This window comes from Eschrichtius robustus, chromosome 1 (genome assembly GCF_028021215.1).
Source record: "Eschrichtius robustus isolate mEscRob2 chromosome 1, mEscRob2.pri, whole genome shotgun sequence".
Classification (NCBI taxonomy): domain Eukaryota; kingdom Metazoa; phylum Chordata; class Mammalia; order Artiodactyla; family Eschrichtiidae; genus Eschrichtius; species Eschrichtius robustus.
Window position 1 is genome coordinate 133,010,988 of NC_090824.1, and position 22,904 is coordinate 133,033,891.

The window sequence follows — 22,904 nt, forward strand, 5'->3', positions numbered from 1 at the left end:
ATCATCCTGGGCTTCCGTCTCCCCAAAAAGTGTGAGCACTTTAATCCTTGCCTCAGGGTCTGCTTTCTAGAGCACTTGGGTTAAGATATGGAGCCGCAATCAAAACCCCCATCCCAACACTGAGTCCCAACAGTGGGGTAGCAAGAAGGTCCTGAGGGCACAACTGATTTTTCCTGCTCGCATGCAGGAAATCCAGCCCAGACTGCTGGATTCCTGCCAGAGGCCCAGTGGCAAGGGTGCAGGGTCAGCCCATTTCTGGCATACTCCCTAGAAGAAGCTGAGGCTAATTTTCTCAGGCTCTTTCTGTGGTTCCCTGCATTTTCTCCTGGGTACCTAAGACTTACCTTTGGAAGAGTCAAACCCAGGCTTGCAGCTTGCTCTGCCTTCTGGGTCTCCGTGCTCTTAGGCCACTAGAGGGCAGGAGGCTAGAGCATGGAAGTTCAAAGTCCCCTCTACAGATGGCCAATCAAAGGCTCTGATCAGCCCAGGCTGCCATACTGTGATGGCAGTGTCTGAAGAGGGGTTGGGGAGAAAAAGAGTAGCTCTCCACCCTTTCTGAGTTTGCACTTGGCACAGACTTGGTCAACTCTTTGTGGACCTCACATGGCTCAAGCTCGAAGGGCAGCTACAGAATCCGCTTCGGCTCTGAGCTTCCTGAGCCCATGAGGTTTATTCCTTCATTGGTTCTCCCAAAGAACACAGGGCTGTGTAACATGCTTGAGCAAATATACTGGCTGAGGGAGGCGCACAGGCCCAAAACAGCCTCTGAATCCCTGCTGGATTTGGCTGTGTCACAGTGAAGGCAGGTACAGTGAGGACAGTGGATGCCCAAAGATTGCAAACAAAGCTGGAAAAGATAAAGAGAGATTCTGTGACCTCCCTGACCTTAGTACCCTCTTTTGGAGGGTATTACATGCATGTTCTGTTCCACTGAGGCAGAGGTGAGACCCCAGGTCTGGTCAGAGCACACAGTAGATCCAGAGCTGCTTCTGAGGTCAGAGGTTGTCAGTCCCATCTCAGACCAAAGGTCTTTTCTCTCTGTATCCAAGACACCCAGGTTGCATCCAGAGAGACAGAGAGAAATTCCGGGGGCCCTCCTGAAGGCTGAAGACTCTGCCAACAGTCCCCAAGTTAAACAAGTTCTCAGAGGGCCCCCCAATTCAATGTCCACTGACAGACTCTTCTCAGGAGTGCTTTGGTGATGTGGCCTTAGTGTAATAATGGACCATGGCCAGAGGGCGAGGAGTGGAGCAAGCTGCAGATTGTCCAAAATGAGTGCTTGTGTGGTTGCCTCACTCCTGTCCTAAGCATTGCCTTGGGGCTGAGACCTAGGAGCCAGTACCACTTAGGGATTTTGACTATCTAGCCAGGGTCACTGGAGCATGAGCCAGCCAAGTGTTATATAGGTAATCTCTCTCTGAGGGCACTGAGCAGATTAAGGTTGACTTATTATCACAGACAGGCTATTGTGGAAACCATGAAGCTGAGGGGGAGGGGAATGGGCCAAGTGTGACCTGTTGCTAAGAGACAGAAACCACAAGGGCCAGATCCAGACTCAAGGACAAGAACTCAGAAAGATTCTTGATGATGGTTACTAGCTCACAGAGAGCCCAGGAAGCAAATCACGTGGAGTGAAAGGAATTGTCCAGAGAATCCTCACCAGGCAATCGGGGATCTGGGAAGGCATAATCTCTAAGGCAATCTTTAGGTCCAAACCCATGTCTAAAGGGAGAGTGGATGATTCAATTCCAGAAGAGGCATCTTCTCAGGGCTGTCCATAAAGGAGGGAGATATTTCCCACTGGAAAGGATCAAGAGCGATCAGTTTTGTTGACGAAGAAACTTGCTCCACTGTCCAGGAGGATGTGCTATGTGCTATAGGTTAGTGACCATTGTTTTCTCTTCTCCCCTATTCCAAATGGAAGGGTTTTTTTTGTCTTTTTTTAAAAATGGTTACCCTATTTCTCTCCATATTGGTTATGTAGGGGTAGCTAAATTTATCTTTAAGCCAGAGATTGCAAAATCACAAGAAGTTATATCCAGACCTGATCAAGAATTGCACATCACAAAGGGACCCTGGACTGAGGGCTCAGTAAAGCAACTGGGCATGATTCTGTTTTTTCTCCTATTGAGAAGTGGGTGAGTGTGTTTCTTGTTGGGCCTAGGAACATTGCATTGTTAGGCAGGCACATTTTTGAAAGTGTATGTTTGTCAAGAAACGTATAGGTGGAAGGTGAACAATAAAGGGGAGGAATACTGTGGATGCAAATTGCTTATCTGCCCATCATCCCTTCTTTTGAAGACCCAGTGCTCCCCTCCACACAGTCCTTGTGAAGTTGTCAATGACGGTGGCCTACTCTTCCACCCTAGAGGTAGCCACATGTCCATTCTGGCCAAAGTCCTCCCAAGGTCTTTAGAGCTAGAACTAGTGAGGCCACCAAATAGAAGGAAGCAGAGCCGAGAGATGGAGACATCATCATTTGAACCCCTAGATCAAGCCATGCCTAAAGGTAGATACATCCTTTGATTTATCAATTATGTAAGCCAACTAATTTCCTATTGGCTTAAACATGTTTGAGTTGGGTTTTTGACACTTGCAGCTGAAAGGATTTGGACTAACACATGCACACACAACAGAGACACAAACACCATTGTTGCTTAAACTCATTAGACATTATACGAGTCTTCCATGAGCTTATAGGGATCAGCAAACTTTTTATCTAAAGGACCAGATAAATCTTTTAGGCTTTGTGGGCCACATATGGTCTCTGTCTCATATTCTTTTTTGTTTTATCTTAACAGCCCTTTAAAAATGTAAAAAAACATTATTATTTGTAGGCCACACAAAAGCAGGCTGTAGGCCAGATTTGCCCACAGGCCATAGTTTGCCAACCCCTGATCTAGATCCTGCCAACCTCTGCAGCATTTATACATGGCCTGTCAGCCCCTAACCATGAAACAAGATACTTCAAATGCCATTTTGGTTTGTGTCTTGATGTGACTTGATGAGTTAAGGTTCAGGGTAGAGTTAGAAATGGGAAAGGGACTTATCTTGGTGCCGACTGTCTGCCCCATAATTGGCACTGAATAAACGGTAATCATTATGATTTCTTGGTAATAATTTATCAGCATGATGCGGCTGTCCAAATGGCTTTGTGCAAATGTGCCAGTTCATTCTCGAAGACCCTTCCCCTCCTTCATCTTCTTCAGTAAACCTTGCTCTGACCTGCCTTACCAGTCAAGTCTGAATTAGGTACTCTCCTTGCTATCACAGACTCTCTGGGGCCCTCCATTATAACTACATTATCGGACTGTCCTTCCCCTTAACTCTGAGTGCTTAGAACATGCCTGCACCCCAGCTCCTAGCACAGTGTTTAGCACCTAGCAGTGAGGGGTCTCTATGCCTCCATATGAACAGCTGTTTGAATGTGCAGGTGTTAACATTCCCATCGGTGACCAGGGTGGTCAGTCTACCTGTCAGCCCTGTGCACTACTGCACCTTACCTGGCAATGTTATTTTTCATCCCATTCCCTCCAAAAACGAGTCAAAGACAGAGGAACAGGTGGGAACAAGTTTTCTTAGAAACTCTTATGAAGGAGGAACCCGCCGCCCCCACCCCCACATGCTTTATTGTCTGATGTGATATCAGATCAGAGGCCTCCAGTCTCAGCAACATCTAGGGACCAGAGTGCCCACCACACAGCTGGGGTCCCAGACTAGTTTGATCCAGGTCTGTGGGGTAGAGGGAAAATTATCCTCCTAGGAAAAGTTATGTGCAAGGCCCTGCAGGCCCAGGAAAGGCTGACCAAGGCAAGTGAGTCATGGTGCTCTAAGCTGAATCTTTTGCCCATCTCACAGAAGCAGGCAGGAAGCACCACCATCGATCAGCTTTATATGGCACCCACTGTATACAACAGACAGACAAAGACAGACAGACAGAGCACACACCACTTCTAAGCTGAACACTGCTCACCATCTAGAAGCACCTTGGATAAGCACATTGAGACACTCTTGCATAGGAAAGATGTAGTTTTTAAAGGAATGATGAAGTATTTTGGCAAAACATCTACTTCCCTCCCAGGTCCTGGGTAAAGAGGGACCTCTAAATTCTGAAGCTTCTACATATTGAAAATTATCCCCTTCTCAATGGCAGTATATACAGTAGCGAACCTTCCAAGTCTGTTGTCACAGCCCTCTACATATATCCTGAATCTACTTTACCGGTGGGCAAACTTAGACTTAGAGACAGAAGGTGGTCTGGAGCAAGGGGACACTGGGGCTGGCTCAAGGTGAGGGGAAACAGGAGGTGTCTCGGCTCAGCCAAAGGCAGGGCCTCTGTCTAACTGGATGGGGAAGGGAAAGGCTGGGGTGGTCCAGACTCCCTTTCTTCCTGCCTGAGGAAGCAGTGGTTCCACGGGAAAGGCTGTCAGGAAGGAAAGGCAGGTTCCCACCCCTGCTGGCTTAAGGGGTTTTTCGGGGTGGCAAAGAGCAGGGCAGGCCAGAGCTCCTCCTTGAGGCCCCTTCGTGGATGCTCTCTGAGTTTGGGAATTGTGGGTTCACTGCTTCAATAACTCTCTTGTTACCTGCATATGGGCCCAGACCTCAAGTCCTTCATTATTTTTAAAAGGTGGTGGGGTGGAGGTGGGGGGCGTTAAGAGGGAATGAGACACAGAACAATCTTTCCACAGCCTTCCTCTGCCTAGGCTGGGGCCTTCAAGGGTCTCCTTCACCCTGCCTCCTAGGGATATTTAAAGGCAGCTTTTATTAGACTCTATACTGTCCTTTTGGTTTCTCTTGTGATTTTTTTGTTTTTTTTGTTTTAATTTATATATATATATATATATATATATATATATATATAATTCTTTAAAAAGCAATAGTCCTTTGGTCCCTAAACTCTAAGGAATGATATGATTTTGAAATAAGTAAATCTGGGCTTCCCTCGTGGAGAAGCCCTTGGCACCCCCCAAGGCCCTCTGCTGGTTCCCCTAGACAGTCACTCCTCAGCCAGCCCCAGCTGCCTTGCCAGCCTGAGCTCTACATCACAGGCACAGAACAACCCACTTGGTGAAAACAATCCTTAAAGTGGCCTGAGCCCAGGCACTGGCCTTGGGTCCACCTCCATCTGTGGCTGCTCCTTCAGGAAGGGCTGCTCAAGCATTTCTGTGCTTTTCTTTTCCTTTCTTCTCACTCTTCAGTTTCCAATGTTGGGTATTAATTGATAAGGAGAGAGAAAGGGAAAAAAAGGAAAAAAATCACTCTGGAGGGCAAGACAAGAAGAGCAGCTTTCCCTACCTGTGACAGGTGAGTGGCTGGCCTCAGGCTCAGGTGAGTGGCTGGACCTCAGGCTTCCACTGAAGCCAGACCCTGGGTCCTGGGCAGATGACCTCAGCCCAGCACCGCCTCCAGAGGGCTCCCTGGGGGTAGTTCAAGTGAGGCAGGGTCCTCTGGACCTTCTGAGACAGCAATCTCTAAAAGTCACAGGCAGCCGGCCCTGCCAGAAACCTGAGAGCTTGTCATCGCCCTCCCCATCACCACCACGCCCTGTAGATCCTGCATCTTCAGTGTATTTGCTTCTCTCCTCATCTCCATGTTCACTGCCATTATCCCAGCCCTTACATCCTGTCCCTTCTTTGCTTAAACTCCTCAGTGGTCCTCTACCATCTTCAGGATAAAGTCCAAACTCATGGCCTTTAAGACCCTTCACAAGCTAGCACAAATGTACTTTTCTAGTCTCGTTCTCCACCCCCCTGCCCTCCCCACACAGGAATTCTCTACTATGGTCCCCTGTGGCTATCTCTGGAGTGGAATGAACTGGTTGGATCTTACTGTAATTGTCTCTCCCAGACTGTGGGGGCAGGAATGTTGTCTAATTTATCTCAGTCCTTAGATTGAAGGAAAAACACAGCCTCAAACTGAGGATTCCTCCTAACTCCTGGCTCTTCTCTCCCAGACTTTTTCAGAGGTCGATGTCCCCAGCATCCCAAAAGGAATATCAAAGCTGAGAGCGCCTCCATCACTCAGGCCCCATCTGCCGGGGGTCCACTAAGGACTCACCTTTCTGTGGCTGGTCAGTGAGAGTAGATCAGTAAGGCCGGTTGGCATCCTTGGGCCTCTTTAGCTGGACCTTGAGCCTCTTCATGCCAATCTGAAAGCCATTCATGGCCTGAATAGCTGTCTGGGCACTGGTTGGATTGTCAAAGCTAACAAACCCTGGAGGGTGTGTGCAGAGAGGTTAGCTGGGACCTCTGCATGGCAGGGCCTCCTTTCTCTATGACCAGCCCCTTCTCCTTGCCCCCTCAGGCCAGTTCCATCAATCAGTACTCCTCCACCCTCCAGTGTTTGCATGTGTGCACACACACGGACACATGCTCGTACTGACACAGGCAAGTGGCCTGAGTTTCCTAAACGTGTGATTCTTGGAAGGACAGGAGGTAATTCTGAGTGTGTGTATTGGAGAGGCAGGTAGTGTGTTGGTGGGGTGTTTCCCTGTGTTTCCCTGGCATGGGAAAACTCTCTCTCCACAGCCCCCATTCTGGTCCTCTGAATTGCAGTTGGAGGGGATCTCTGGTCCCAGACCCAGACTCCACCTGCCCTGGCTAGACTCTAAAGCCTAACCTGGTTGAAGATCTACCAGACACCTGACCTTCCCAGGTGAACCTGAAATAGACTTGTTCCTGGTCTGGGCTTAGCCTCATCATTGGTCTGTGACCCTGCTGAGCGCTATACACTCAGTTTCTAGGAATCATTGACTTCCGGAGGTACAGTCTTAGGGTCTGTAAGGAATCTCGAAGTTGGGAGTGGGAGAGGCCTAGGGATGGGGCTCAGCTCACCGAAACACTTGCTCTGGTTGGTGGCTCGATCCACAAAGACTTTGGCAGAGACAACGGCTCCAAAGGGCAGGAATGTCTGGATGAGTTCTGCATCACCAAACTCCTGAGGCAGGTGATAGATGAAGAGGTTACAGCCTTCGGGGCCTGCAGGAACAGGAGCAGGCTGGTTCAGGGGAGGAATCCTGAGTCCAGCCCCACCAGGCCCTGATCTCCAGACCCCTGTCCCTCACCTTCTCTTTGCTGCTGGGGCAGGCCTGAAGGCTGCTGGGGAAAAGTTGTGCTCACTGGGGCATAGGCCGACGGATAGGCTGCTGGAGACAGAGGTGGGAGTGGGCAGTGACCCCCAGGAGCCACCCCCAATCAGGGCCCCATCTGCCTGGCCACCTTTGACCAACTCAGCCAGTCCACAGTAACCCTCACCCCTAGAAAGGTCGTTCTGGGTCCAAGGGTGGGCGAAAGGAGGGTCGGACTCCTCAGAACAGAGCCTAACCCCCCCCCCCAAAATCTCCCTATTACTTTCTGGGGCCCTTCAAACCCCCCAGGCCGCGTAGCGCCAAGTGAAACCTGCGTAGTGGTGCATCCCAGCGTAGGCCTGCTGCAGGGGGTCAGCCACGCCGGGACTCTGGGCTGGGGAGAGAGGGGCGCAAGGCCCACAGTGAAGGTGGGCTGGCGGGCGGGCGGTCAGGGTAAGGTGAGAACGCAGGGAGTGTGGAGGGAGGCTGTGAGAGGCAGCAGGGAAGGAGGAGGAGTCCCTTCTCAAGGAGGCCAGGCCCTGCCACCCGCCCCCCACCCCGACCCCCGCTCCCCACTCCATTTTGGGGGAGATTTGGGCGGAGCGGGTGGGGGGGCCCACCTGGGTAAGGAGAGAGCCCGTTATTGTAGAGACTGTCCGAGCCAGGTTGCCCGTTGGTCTGGGGGGTCAGGGGGCCGAATCCATTGACCCCGATGGGCGCCGGGAGACCCGGAAGCGTGCTGGAGCCGCCGCCCTGCGGGGAGTTGGCTGCAGGTGGCGAGGAGGTGGGAGAGTCAGGCCGCAGCCCCGCCCCGCCCCGCCCCCGCCGCGGTCCCCGCCCCCTGCGCACAGTACCTGCAGCCGGCAAGAGCGGCGCGGCTATCAGGCTGAAGGCCGCCACGTGCTGCATCTGTGCCGCCACTGCGGCCACCGGGCCGAGGCCCGGGCCCTGCGCCGCCGCCAGCAGGGCCGCCTGGTGCTGCAGGATCTTTGGGAGGGAAGAAGGGCGGGTGTGGAGGGCCCAGCGGCGGGCATCTGCCCCGGCGCTCCACCCCGCGCCTGGCTCACCCGCTGCCCGCCCGCGCCCGCCGGGCCAGGCACTTACAGCGGTGGTGTAGGCTCCGCAGGCCCCCAGCGGCAGCGGCGCCGGCTGCAAGGCACCCAGCTGGCCCGCCATCTGCTGCATCCGCCGCAGCGCGCGCTCGCGGTCCGTGTCCGCCAGCTTGACCACGAGGCTGGACGAGGCGCCCTGGGTTAAGGCAGGAGAGGCTGCAAGGACGGGTCTAGACCTCAGCCCCGGCCCTGGGCCGAGGGCCTTGCTCCTCAGGCCCTTTCCCCGGCATGTGGGGAGGAGGAGCCAGTCCCCAGACCCCTGGCCTCACCCCGGGCCCCGGCGCCCGCCCTCACCGCCATGGTCCGGCTGCCATGCAGACTCTGGATTGCCGCCTGAGCTTCCCCTTGACTCCCGAACTTCACAAAGGCACAGCCTGGGGCAGGATAGAGGTGGCTCAGGTCACAGAGGCCAAAGGGTCATGTGGTCCGGAGTGAGGCGGGGTCATCAGGAAATCCAGGGGTCAGCTCAAGTCACCTTTACTGGTGCCATCGGGGCTCCGCAAGACGGTGCACTCCTCGATGTGGCCAAAGGGCTGGAACAGGCGTCTGACGTCCTCCTCACCCTGTTGCTTGCCCAGCATACCCACAAACAGTTTTCGGTCCTCTGGGGACAAATCCAGGAGTCACCTGGGAACCCTAAGACCTCTTGGACTCCCCAGAGTAACAGGAGGAGCCTAGGAAGGTAGTTAACCACGGTCTAGCTCTGGGAAGAGGTGAGTGAGCAGGCCCTACTCACCTGGGTTGGGTTTCTTTGAGGGGCAGGATGACCTACAGACAGATCTGGAGGAAAGAAACTCCAGATTTCCATCAGGAAAACCTGGGTCCTGGAACTCATTGCTGCTCTTGTGGGAAGTGATTCAGTCCATATTTTTGGTTGGATAGAGCCCTACATGCATCATTTTATATGTTTGACCTTTCTGTTCTTAGAGTCTGGGAAATGCTATTTTGGACCATTTCAGCCCTGTTAAGGGAGGGGAGTCCTCAGAGGAGTCCTTGTACTCATACTGGGTCTGGAGAAGATAAGTACACCCTCCCGATAAGCCTGATGGCAGTGGCTAGAGTCCAGGATTCTGGGTCAAAAAAAACCAGCACAGAAAGCAGTTGTCTCATTGCACTGCCTCAACCCCAGACCATGAACACTGGAATGATGAATCCCCAACTCTAGCATCCAACTCAACCTGCGTGCCCCTCCCAAAGGCCTAAAGAGAACAGGAAGCTTGGGTTCCTGATCCTCCAACGTTGGCATTGTGCCCACTATGCTTACTGAACTAATGACCCCTTTCTTTACCTCCCTTATTCCCTCACTGAGCTTCCAGGGCCCTCACTGAGCCCTGCTGCCTCCTCTCTGACTTCCCCTGTTTTCCTGCCTTGATCTCTCCCCAGGTGTTCATGCTATGGGAGAACAAGTTCTGCCTATAGACCTGGGTGGCCACCTGAGGATCCTTCCCTGTGTCCACCCTTCCTATGGGAATGGTAGAGATGCCCAGAAAGGGGCCATAAGCTGGGCCCCGTGACCTTGGAGAAAGCTGGAGAGCTGGGGCTGGAAACCAGGGCTTAGCTGCACATCCAGCAAGTCGGGCCTCAGGAGCACTATCCAGGAGTGTGTGGTAGAGGAGCCCAGCCCACAGGTCCTGCTGTCAAAGCCCCTCTCATCCGCACCAAGGTAAGTCTCTGATTTTGAGATAGGGCTTCATCAGCGTAATACAAGTTGGGAGAGAAAGAGTGGGTGGGAATCTGGCTTCAGGCTTCACCTTTGAGATCCTGAAGCCCAAGAAAACCCATCCCAAACTCCTTCACTCTTTGACAAGCTTGGCCAGGCTGATGGGGGTCCTTGGATCCTGAGTGCAAAGGAAACAAGGCTGGTGAAGGTCATAGACTGAAGCCTGGGTGACAGTGAAAAGGAAGAACAGACTGGCCAAAATTAGCAGTGGAGGGAATCTCCAACAAGGCTATGTGTGTGTGTCCATATTTCACCTGGATGGTGTGGGGTTCAGCCTAGGCTGCCCTGGGTACCTTGGTATCTGTCGCCTGCCTGTTAATGCTGTGTCTGTATGGAGGGCAGGGGCTGTGGCTTATATGGGACAGACAGAGTGTGTTTCAGCAGAATCCTGCCCTCTGTCCAGAGGATTACTGCCCAGAAATCCTGACGGGGAAAGGATAGATAATGTACTCGTGGCCAGAATTCCAGTAGAGGTACCAACCTTCTGTGGTAAGAGTACAAACCAGTGGGTGTACTTCACTCCTGGGAGGGTTAGCCACAGAATAGTGCCCTTGGAATGGATCACTGGTTTCCTAACCTTTTAAAACAGCTGTGAAATCCATTGTTCTAACAAAAATATTAGGATGAAGCTCAAAATGTAAGAGAAAAGTAGAACTGCTTGGAAAAGCCAGAAAAGTAAGAGGAGGGCTGGAGTTCCTCTTGCTTCATCTTCCCCTGGTACTCCCTCGAGGGGGCTCCAAGGAAAGTCCTTTGTAAACCACTGACCTAAAAGACAGAGAATAGAATTCCACACGGTGTATGAAGAGGGATCTGAGATCATTCTCTTCAGGAACCTGAGAAGTCAGGAAAGGTCTTTCATGATTCTCTTGACTAATCTGATGGTGGCTTTGCCTTGACATTGGAAGACAGGCCCTATTTGGTCAGGGAATCAAACCCTCTGAGATTGTTATTGTTCTGTGCTATGAAACTAAATTATGCCCATGCATCTACAAGAGGCCCAGGAGGGGCTGGAGAAATTCCTAGGGTATCCAGAGTCTCAGGGCTTCATGATGCCCTAATTTATAGTGCAGCTGTGACATTGGGTAGGGTCTGCAAGATGGTGACAGCACCTAGGTAAGCTGTCATGCCACATGGAACAGCATCCAGGTAGCCCTAGGTAGGAAGAGAGAGATCATGGCTGAGATGGAGCCCCCCAGGACAGAAAAGAGGTTTGTGTGAACAGTGGTCCAATCCTTCATCTGCTCTTCCTCTTTCTGCTCTTTTCTGATGATGGTGGTCAGTCACAGCTCATGTCACAGACCATGAAATTCTCTGATCCTTCTGTTCCAGTGAGAGTCTCCCAAATTAAGAATTTCCATTTCCATGATAGGGCACTGACTCTATGGTTCTAGATTACTGGGCTGTACAGAATTTGAAATTGAAATGAGGTTGGGCTATGGGCTAATCTCTATGCTGCCCATTTCACAGATATCACCTTGAATCCTGGAGTCCTCTTTGCCACTTTACAGGGACCTTGATGGTGTTTGACAGGAGGATGATCTGGGTCACAGTGAATATAAGCATCAGATGATCCTGAATGGCGGGATAAATTTCTTAAGAGACCTGGTCAAAGAGAATTACAGGCTAGACTCCTGAGAGTAGCCTGCAAATCCACAGCCCTGAAGATTTTGAGGGCTGATGCATGCTCCCAGAGAGATGGAGATGATGGGATATAGCCCAGAAAATGCAATATCCTGTAGGTCAAACTATACCAGTTTGGTAGAAAGAGGATTCTGTAAGAGGTAGGTCGGAAATGTCTGAATAAAATCATCCCATGAGTGGTGGGTGGGTCCCTAGAAAGATGGAAATTCAAACTGGGAGGCTCAACTTTCCTGGAGTGGATGGAATTGGAAGATAGCATCAGTGTGGAGTTGAGACTTAGTTGGAAAGACACACAGTTGAACGGTGTAACTGCATTTTCATGATGGCCACCTATGTGTACTCCTTGCTCTTCTACCAAATGCTTTTTTGACCCCAAACCAAGTTGTTTGGACCCTAGAGGTTCATCTCCATAAAGCTGTCTTGCCCAGCTGGTCATACAGGGATTCTAATGTAGCAAATGATGGGGTTGGAAGCCCAGAGTCAGAGTTAGTCCACTCCATCTTCTTCAGGAAAGGTATCAAGATGCTATTCTAGAAAGAAGGCTCTGCCCAAGTTGGCCCAAAGGAGTCCCAAGTTTCTGGCTTCTAAGCCCCTCACAGCCACTCACTTCCATGTTGGTGGGATATCATGATTGTAGAAACAGTGCAGGGACAAGATTTCAGCATTGGGGTACCAACCATCTGACACATCCTAAAATTACCAGTCCACCTTTCCATCCAAATACCAACCCAGGAGATCCTATTGATGGCAGCATTTGATGCTCTGACGTTCTCAGTGATTATTTCAGCATAAGGAGCCAAGGAAGACTAGGAACTGAGTGAAGGAAATATCCAGGGGAAACAAAGTCTCCTGATCAGATCTGATGAGTATCAAGGAGAGCTTTAATTCCAAAAGAAAACTATTAGAACTAAGAAACAAATTCAGCAAAGTTTTCCTATTAAAAAAATCAACAGGGACTTCCGTGGTGGCGCAGTGGTTAAGAATCCGCCTGCCAATGCAGGGGACATGGGTTTGAGTCCTGGCCCGGGAAGATTCCACCTGCCGCAGAGCAACTAAGCCTGTGTGCCACAACTACTGAGCCTGCACTCTAGAGCTCACGAGCCACAACTGTTGAAGCCCGTGCATGTAGAGCCCATGCTCCTCAACAAGAGAAGCCACTGCAATGAGAAGCCCGCGCAACACAACAAAGAGTAGCCCCCACTCGCCGCAACTAGAAAAGCCTGCGCACAGCAACGAAGACCCAACGCAACCAAAAATTAAAAATATAAATAAATAAACAAATTTATTAAAAAAAAAAAGAATCCACCTGCTAATGCAGGGGACGTGGGTTCGAGCCCTGGTCTGGGAAGATCCCACATGCCGTGGAGCAGCTAAGCCCGTGCGCCACAACTACTGAGCCTGCACTCTAGAGCCCGCGAGCCACAATTACTGAGCCTGCATGCCAGAACTACTGAAGGCCGCGGGCCTAGAGCTGTGCTCCACAGCAAGAGAAGCCACCGTAATGAGAAGCCCGCGCACCATAACGAAGAGTAGCCCCCGCTCACTGCAACTAGAGAAAGCCTGCACACAGCAACAGAGACCCAATGCAGCCAAAAATAAATAAATAAATAAATAAATAAATTTATTTATTTATTTTAAAAAATCAACAAAAAAATCAGTTGTGTTTCTACAGACTAGCAATGAACAATCTGAAAATGAAATTAAGAAAACTATTCCACTTAGCATCAAAAAGAGTAAAATACTTAGGAATAAATTTAAACAAGGCTGCAAAAGAGTTGTATCCTGAAAACTACAAAATATTGCTGAAGAAAACTGAAGAAGACGCAAATAAATGGAAGACATCCTATGTTCATGAATTGAAAGACTTAATGTTGTTAGATGTCAGTACTACCCAAAGCAATCTACAGATTTAATGCAATACCTATCAAAATTTCAGTAGCATTTTCTTAAGAAACAGAAAAATCAATCCTAAAATTCATATGGGATCTCAAGAGATCCTGAATAGCCAAATAATCTTGGGGGAAAAAAGAATTTTGGAGGTCTCAGACTATCTGATTTCAAAACTTATTACAAAGCTACAGTAATCAAAGTGTGGTACTGGCATAAAGAGAGACATTTAGACCAATGGAGTAGAATAGAAAGGCCAGAAATAAGCCCTCACATATATGGTCAAATGATTTTCGACAAGAGTGCCAGTCTTTTAAACAAATGTTGCTAAGAAAGCTGGACATCTACATACAAAAGAATGAAGTTGGACCCTTACATCGTACTGTATACAAAAATTAAATGAAAATGGATCAAAGATAAACATAAATGCTAAAACTACAAAACTCCTAGAAGAAACAGGGGAAAAGCTTCATGACCTTGCATTTGGCAGTGATTCCTTGGATATGACACCAAAAGCACAGGCAACAAAAGTAAGAATAGAAATTTTAGAGTACATCAACTTTTAAAACTACTGTGCATCAAAGGACACAACCAGAGTGAAAAGGCAACCTACAGAATGGGAGAAAATATTTGCAAACCATATATCTGATAAAAGTTTAATATCCAGAATATATAAAGAGCTCCTATGACTCAACAACAACAAAAATAATTCAATTTTTAAAAATGAGCAAAAGATCTGAATAGATAGTTCTCCAAAGAAGATATACAATGACCAACAAATATATGAAAAGATGCTCAAAATCACTAATAATCAAGAAAGTGCAAATTAAAACTACGAGATATCAACTGACACCCATCAGGATGACTGCTATTAAAAAAAGGGGGGGGGGAGGAAATAAGTGTTGGCAAGGATGTGGAGAAATTATGTATGTATGTGCACTAATGTAGAATGGTACAAGCTGCTATGGAAAACAGTACGGCGGTTCCTCAAAAAATTAAAAATAGAATTACCATATTATCCAACAATACCAGTTCTAGGTATATATCCAAAAGAATTGAAAGCAGTCTCAAAGAGATATTTGTACACTCATGTTCACATTAGTATTATCCACAATAGTCAAAAGGTAGAAGCAACCTAAATGTCTATCAACCAATGAATGGATAAACAAAATATGGTATATATGTACAATGGAATATCATTCGGCTTTTAAAAGGAAGGAGAAATCTAAAAAAAAAAAAATGGTTCTGAAGAACCTAGGGGCAGGACAGGGATAAAGACACAGACGTAGAGAATGGACTTGAGGACACGGGGAGGGGGAAGGGTAATCTGGGACGAAGTGAGAGAGTGGCATGGACATATATACACTACCAAACGTAAAATAGATAGCTAGTAGGAAGCAGCCACATAGCACAGGGAGATCAGCTCGGTGCTTTGTCACGACCTAGAGGGGTGGGATAGGGAGGGTGGGAGGGAGACGCAAGAGGGAGGAGATATGGGGATATATGTATATGTATAGCTGATTCACTTTTTTGTAAAGCAGAAACTAGCACACCATTGTAAAGCAATTATACTCCAATAAAGACATTAAAAAAAAAAAAAAAAAGGAAGGAGATTCTGACACATGCTGCAACATGGATGAAACTTGAGGACATTATGCTAAGTGATATAAGCCAGTCACAAAAAGACAGTTGCCAGGGTCTGGAGGGAGGGAGAAATGGAGAGTTGTTGGTTAATGGGTACAGACTTTGAGTTTTGTAAGATGAAAAAGTTCTGGAGGTTGCACAGCAATGTGAGTACTGCTAACAGTATTGAACTGTACTCTTAAAAATGGTAAAGATAGTAAAGATTATGTTATGTCTGTTTTACCCCAATTAAAAAAAAATACAGTGAAGGAGGAGGCCTGAAAAATAGGGACTTAGATTAAGAAAGAACAGAGACTCCACTGTTCCTTCATCCTGATCCAGGAGAGCCAGGAGGCGAGTAAGAAAGGTAGACCAAGCCTGGGCTTTCAGGTTCCCTTAAGAGAGACGATCTCAGCCTCTGGAGATGCACTTTTCTTTTGTGGGCTATACACTTGTACCTGAAGGGCTTGTCAGAGGTTCAGCCATAGCCATGGCCTAAAAGTGTTACAACAATTAGCTTTGGGTGATCCACTCTGAGTCAAACTGAAGGAAAGCACCACTCTTTTCCTTCGGAGGTAAAATGCATTTCAGGAAGTGAAACATTAACTTGACATTACCAGGTCTTATGCGGTACTGTGAGCCTTATCTAGTCAGGTTTTAGTTGGAAGAATACTTTTTAGAATTAAATCAGTGTGAGGATCAAAGACAGATATGAGTGTCAACTGACTAATAGAACAGTTGTTGCTAAGATCCGTGTCTGATTCAGGCCAGAGAATATGTCCCAGTATTAAGAAATTCTGAAAATTCTAGCTCAAAGTTTAACTTTAACTTAAAGTTTGGTTGTTAAACACTGAATAGAATAGAATCCTAGAAAAAAAAATTGGAAAAGATGGCTTACTTAGTTTGATAGTAATATATGTTTATTACTCAAAATCCAGGCTGATATTTAAACAAACCCTTGCAAATTCAGGCAGAAATTAAACAATTATAGGATGGTTATAGGAGGGTTGATGTGATGACAGATAATTGGCTTTTGAGTTAAACCAAATGTGAAGATTAAAAAACAGAGGCATTACCTCAGAGAAAGTTTTAAATTTTAAAGTAAAAAAAAAAAAAAAAACCCTTAAAGTGAAAAGATTGCATGGATTTATTACTTAAACTATTTCTGTACCGTAAGCATCTTGGATCTGTAAATATTTGCTAAGTAAAAAATACAGCCAAGTTGGGGAAAGAGCAATCACAATTGTGACTTACGAATTTATTGATTTTATGTTATAAAATTTGAAAGATAGGAAAGAAAATACAGTAGTTCAGTGATTTTGAAGATTTTGCCTTAGAACTAAAAAATACTTTCCCTATATGATTGGTACTTACAGTTCAACTTATTTTTAGTGTTTCCATAGTAGAGATAATCTAAGCTAGGAAAAATCAACCACAGTCTCCATGCTGAAGAGCAGATAAAATAGATCTATTTAGTTACCATTGTCTGAGGGATTTAGGGATCCCTAGCTCTGACCTCATGTAATTTGAGGTTAATTTAACAATTTGAAATACATGAACTTTGAATTTTCATTCAGGCAAACATTTTAATGTTCACATTCAATTAAACACAAATGCTGAGGGAAAAGTTTTTGGCACTATGTATATTTAATTAGGAATGGGCACCTTGGGCTTCCCTGGTGGCGCAGTGGTTAAGGATCCACCTGCCAATGCAGGGGACACAGGTTCAAGCCCTGGTCCAGAAAGATGCCATGTGCCACGGAGCAACTAAGCCCGTGAGCCACAACTACTGAAGCCCGCGTGCCTAGAGCCAGTGCTCCGCAACAAGAGAAGCCACCGCAGTGAAAAGCCCGCGCACCGCAACGAAGAGTAGCCCCCGCTCACCACAACCAGAGAAAGCCCGCGCACAGCAACAAAGACCCAATGCAGCCAAAAATAAATAAACAAAATAAATAAATGTATAAAAAAAAAAGAAATGGGTGCCTTTAGTATATTATGAGATAATTTGCTTTTGGAAAATTAGATTAATTTTCCTTTAAGAGTGTACTGTTCAAAGGACTTCCCCTGGTGGCGCGGTGGTTAAGAATCCGCCTGCCAATGCAGGGGACATGGATTTGAGCCCTGGTCGGGGAAGATACCACATGCCACGGAGCAACTAAGCCCGTGCGCCACAACTACTGAGCCTGCGCTCTAGAGCCCACATGCCACAACTACTGAGCCCACGTGCCACAGCTACTGAAGCCTGCGTGCCTAAAGCCCATGCTCCGCAACAAGAGAAGCCACTGCAATGAGAAGCCCGCGCACTGCAACGAAGAGTAGTCCCCACTCGCCACGACTAGAGAAAGCCCGCACACAGCAACGAAGACCCAACGCAGCCAAAAATAAATAAATAAATTTATTGAAAAAAAAAAAAAAGAGTGTACTGTTCAATGCCACAGGATGTAAAATATAGGCACAGAGCATGGAGTATATGAACAGTGTGGGACTTGACTGCAGAATTTATGGGAACTGGGATACATTAAACATATGTATAAATATATATGTATAAACATACACATAGGGCTGGCATACATTAAAAGGCTACTATAATATAGTCCATGAAGACTTGGATGCACTCTGAGTGCCACCAAGGCTACGAGGGATGACCATGAAAGAAGAGGACCCCAGACCTTCTATCGGGCAGATCTTGTGTTGCTACTATTATTGCATTGTAAGCATTGAATGTGCAAGTGTTACCAGTAACTTCTAAAAGTAATGCAACATGCAGTGTGTTTAAAATATAGGTTATTTCGAAGTGCCTATGAGGGGACTCCAAGTCAGATGGGGAAAGTCAGAGATGGCTTTGCGCTCAGAGCCTCTGCTTCCTTATTTGGAAGCTTGGAGGAAATAGCTCTTCCTGCCCTACCTATTCTAGAAGCTTGTGGGGGAAATCAAGTTCATGAGACTATCTGTGACCTGTAGAGCATGGTTATACAGAGAGTCTTATGATCTTTCAGATTTAGAAGGAGCCGTTTGGTCTCCAGGAACAAATGGGTGGTTTTAAGAACAATGATGTTGTAGGTAATGTTATAGCGGGAAGAAGACAGGATGTCTCTGTATCTTTCCAAGGTGTTATGAAAAATGTTTTTATAAATTTGCTTTAAACATTTTTTTCAATGAAAACAATTTTACTTCTATTCAGGCTCTCCCCTGCTGTGCTAACACTCTGATTTCTACAACATTGGCTGGAAGTGAAAATAAAACAGACCTATAATAGAAGTTATAAGAAAATAAAATAAAAAATAGGTTATTTCAACCACAAACCTCATGTCTAGTGATTAAAAATAAGAGTAATACTACTCTGTTGCATTGGCATGAAAATTCAAGAGATAGAATGTAAAGTAACTATTTTTGTCAAAAAGCTCATGCATGTGTACATAATAGAATACTCCTGTATGGCAGATGGGAAAGAAAATGGCAGTCTTTGGACCAAAGAAGCAAACCTGATAGGTTTAGTTAGGCTGTCACAATGCTGGCCCACTTTTAAAAATTGAATTAGTTGCCAACATTTAATATAATTAAAACAGAAAACTTTCATTACGTCATGACAGTCTCACCCATTTAGGGTTACTTACCTGGCTCCTATAGCATTTGAGTTGGTGATCCCTGTTTTATGGGAAGAAAAATCTAATAATCCCTTCCAGAAAAAAATGGCAAAATTTTGGAAGATTACATTTGCCTTGATACCCCCTTGATTATGTCTGCATTGATACCAGTATTTTTGTAAGATGTAAAAATCATTATTAATCAACTGTAAACAAAGGATTTAATTTCAAGAATAATTTTAAAATATGCAAGCTTAAAGGCTTAACTGTATCAGGGCAGCTGTGACCATTAACTCTGAAGGTTTATAGAATTTTGGGGATAACAGAGATGAGACTTGAATGGGACAAGCTGTCCTACATTGGTGTCAAATGTTACATTTCAAAACCAAATTCAATACCATTTTAAAAGTTGAGTTTCTAAAGCATTAATTTGTGTTAAAATTCAGCAGAGAGCTGAACTCACTTTTGAAGAGATATATAATAGCATTGAAGAGAAGAAACACATTTTGATTAGTATCTAACACAGATCAGTTGGTAGTAAAATACTTGTAAATTGTAAAGACCCAACTGTTTTGCAAGACTTAGTACATATGTCTCCTCTCTCCCAAATGTGTATCAGGGAACATTTGGTGACTTTGAGTGGGAACACGAAAGAATTGAGAGATCTGGTCATCCAAAACTGCAAGAAGGATTATCCATAGATGCCTTTGGAGTATATGCTCTTTAAAAGCCATCACTTAAGCAATGTAAAGCAATTATACTCCAATAAAGATGTTAAGAGAAAAAAAAAAAAAAGCCGTCACTTGTCAAGAAATAGCTATGTTATACATAACTACTAAAATTATGAATTCTACTGCCAGGCAGACCTCTTTTCAGCTAGATTTTCTTTTCCTGCTCTCTTGAGCTGCTCGGAATCTGAACAGGTGTAGAGGTGAAATGCCATATGTACAGAATGTGTCAATGATATTACACCTGAAAAACTTGTACAAAAACGGGGAAGCAAATGATAAAACTCATGCTGATGCCACTGCTGGGAGCCCAGATGACCAAGACATCTGGACTAGGCTAAGCAGAAGCATAATCGGCGTGGAGGCCTCCTTTGGGCAGTGGCCCTCACCCTGGCAAGGGGTGTTGGACTCCAAGCAGCGAGTGTGGCCCCAGCATCCTGGATTTAGTTCCTGAACCAGACACCAAGTTGCACTATGTTCTTCTGAGCTCTGTACCTGCTCTTCCCTCTGCCTGAAATACTTGCTCCCTTGCTTCTCCTTTTTCTATTTGACGACCTCTTGTTCATCCTTGAGATCTCAGCTTAAATATTACCACCTCTGGGAGCCCACCTTGACCTCCCAGACTAAGGTGCCCCATGTTCTCCCCAATGCTTTTCAATCCCCCAGGACTTGGAAAGCATTGATCACACTGGATGATAGCTTTGTTTTACTGTTTATATCCCCTTATAGCTCCAGAGCTCCATGAGGCCAGGTGCCAGGTCTGCCTTGCATTCCTAGTGTGGAGTAAGTTACTCAAAAGATATGCGTTGGATGGTTGAACAAACTACAGCCCAACCTGTCTGCTTCTTAGCTCACTCAAGTACTCTCAGGTGACCTCTCAGCTGTCTAGTGTTTGTGGGCAGGGCTGAGAAGATGGCCAAAATTGGCCCTGATGCCTAACAATTTCCCAAGAGGCAGAAATTCTTGGGACAAGTGAACCAGAGGTTTGGTATGCAGCCTGGAACTTCTCAAAAACCAGTCTGGAAAGAATGAGATGGAAAAGGAGGATGTGTGTTTGGAGAAGAGGGAGGAAGCTTGGAAATATCTCCTCAAGACAAAGTGGGATGATAACATCTTGACCAGAAGTGGAGAATCAAAGACCAAAGATCAGAAAATCTAAAAGGAGGAAGAATGGACTTCTTGGAGGAAAGAACTCCACAATGGAACTATGAAGCTACTAGAGTCCCTTGTAGGTGTGGACACTGAGCCTGAAGTCTGAGAGGATGTGCAGAATTATTAGGAGTCAATAAATGTCTGTCAGTTGGGTTCCATTCTCTCCCTGATCTTGGGCAGCTTCTTTTACCTAATAAAAAGCCATGGCTCACCTCCCTAAGGTGGGGAGAGAGTCTTATTTAAGAGAGAGTCAGCAAATGTCAGGGAGGGCTCCAGGCAGATTTCTTGGAATGATTTAACACCCAAGGGCAAGAAAGACACCAAGAACTGACACCAGAAGCTAGTATTGCTTTTCCAGCATGGAAGCCGGCCAGAACTCGGCTGGTTGTCAAAAAGCACAGGCTCAGATGGACCTAGAGTCTGTCATACAGAGTGAAGTAAGTCAGAAAGAGAAAAACAAATACTGTATGCGAACGCATATATATGGAATCTAAAAAAATTGTACTGATGAACCTAGTGGCAGGGCAGGAATAAAGATGCAGACGTAGAGAACGGACTTGAGGACACAGGGTGGGGGAAGGATAAGCTGGGACAAAGTGAGAGAGTGGCATGGACATATATACACTACCAAACGTAAAATAGATAGCTAGTGGGAAGCAGCCACATAGCACAGGGAGATTAGCTCTGTGCTTTGTGACGACCTAGAGGGGTGGGACAGGGAGGGTGGGAGGGAGACGCAAGAGGGAAGGGATATGGGGATATATGTATACATATAGCTGATTCACTTTGTTGTACAGCAGAAACCAATACAACATTGTAAAGCAATTATACTCTAATAAAGATTAAAAAAAAAAAGCACAGGCTCTCAAGCCCTCCTGTTCTTAAGGAGCATTAGTCTTTCTGCACTAGGAAACAGTGCAGCTAAAAAAAAACTTTTGAAGACTTTCCATGGTCCTCAGCATAGAGTTCAGTTCCTTAATATGGCCTACAAAATCTGTCTTACCAGCCTCATCTTTTTCCCAAGGCAACTGAAATGAAGGAATGAGTGGCTCCAACCCAGACTGGACTGAGTTCTCTGTAATCAGAAGATCTGGAAAAGGAAAATAACTCTAACCTGGTTCTTCAAACAAACCTGGAAGTTCCACCTGTTAAAACAGGAATGAACTCTCTCCAGGGGCAAGGTGGCAAGAACTCCCTTCCTCTATGTCCAGCCTCTATTTCCTGCCTCTTCTGGGTCTGGGGATGCTGGGACCCCATCCCTCCTCAGTCTGACCTGGGATGGCTGAGCTGTCTGGTGCTAAGTAATCTGGTCCCTCCCTACTTGCCCCCCTTACCCAGGGAGGCTCTAGTAATAAACCCTAGGTAGGCCTGACTCCAGAAGTGGGCCCACCATCCCCGACATGGATGATACCCTGCGATTCGGCAGGCAGGCAGGCAAGTTACCTCCTCGGCCCTCACTGGCAGCCGGCTTCACTTGGATGGGACGATTCATCTGAAAGACATCGGACCAACACACCCAGTCAGCGTGACTGCCTGGCCCTGCCCCGGCTTCTCCACCCCTGGACTCCTCAGGATCTAATCCCTCACCCCTTTGAACTCTACACCCCACCACTCTCACACAGGGATTATAGATTTTCTCCAAGATTCCTCCCTTAAAGGCAGGAATTTAGAAGGTGCTGAAGCCTGAAGGATTAGGCGATAGGAAGTTCAGGGGCAAGCAGAGGAGGGACTGTGGAGGTCAAAGAGATTCTCCTGCCTTGGCTCTGTGTAGGGACCATGTGCGGCCTGTCCCTCTGGCTCCTGGACTTCCTTAAAGGCTTTGGGTGCGAGGAATTGGGTAGGAGGGCAGATTTGTGTTCTGTGTCTAAAACTGAGAATATACTTCTCTGTGTCACTTAGATTAAACAATCTGGGAATCAGATTTAGGGCTATCTACCCCCAACTCTGCCATTTAATGGTTGTATGACTTCGAGTAAGCCATCCTCTCTGATTCAACTTGTCAAATGAGAAAAACCTTCCCCAAGCTTCTAGGTCACCATAGTTTCTACCCTCACCCTCTCAGTCCCCTCCCTGGGACCCCTTCCCCTGAGGATGCTGGAGTTCTCCAGGGCACCCTCCTTGGCCCTACTCATCCCACTCTTCCCTTTCTTCCTGGCTAATCTCATCCACACCCACAGCCTCAGCTCCTGTCCCCACAGTGATGACTCAGAGCCCTGCGTCTCCAGCCTGTACCTCCCTCCTGAGCTTCAGACCCATGTGCCCAGCTTCTTGCCGGACACCCCGCCTAGAAAGTCCACTGGCACCTTCCACTCAACACACCCAAGCCAGAGCTCATCTTTTTGCCCAAACCTGATCCTTCCAGTCATCCAGGCTATAAACCTGGAAAGCAGC

The 22,904-nt window shown here is 46.9% G+C and overlaps 1 protein-coding gene across 1 annotated transcript in view; it reads right to left on the minus strand.

Annotated features, from left to right (window-relative positions):
* Positions 1-5,095: 5,095 nt before the first annotated feature.
* Positions 5,096-22,904, minus strand: part of CELF6 (CUGBP Elav-like family member 6) — a 29,821-nt gene continuing 12,012 nt past the window's right edge. Inside the window, exons 3-13 of the mRNA XM_068536962.1 lie at positions 21,957-22,005; positions 8,654-8,782; positions 8,473-8,552; positions 8,171-8,314; positions 7,921-8,053; positions 7,687-7,833; positions 7,398-7,460; positions 7,064-7,144; positions 6,834-6,977; positions 6,058-6,213; positions 5,096-5,192 (exon numbers count right to left, since the gene is read on the minus strand). Coding sequence (XP_068393063.1) covers positions 6,086-6,213; positions 6,834-6,977; positions 7,064-7,144; positions 7,398-7,460; positions 7,687-7,833; positions 7,921-8,053; positions 8,171-8,314; positions 8,473-8,552; positions 8,654-8,782; positions 21,957-22,005 — 1,098 coding nt within the window. The 3' untranslated portion in view covers positions 5,096-5,192; positions 6,058-6,085. The remainder of the gene's footprint in view (positions 5,193-6,057; positions 6,214-6,833; positions 6,978-7,063; positions 7,145-7,397; positions 7,461-7,686; positions 7,834-7,920; positions 8,054-8,170; positions 8,315-8,472; positions 8,553-8,653; positions 8,783-21,956; positions 22,006-22,904) is intronic.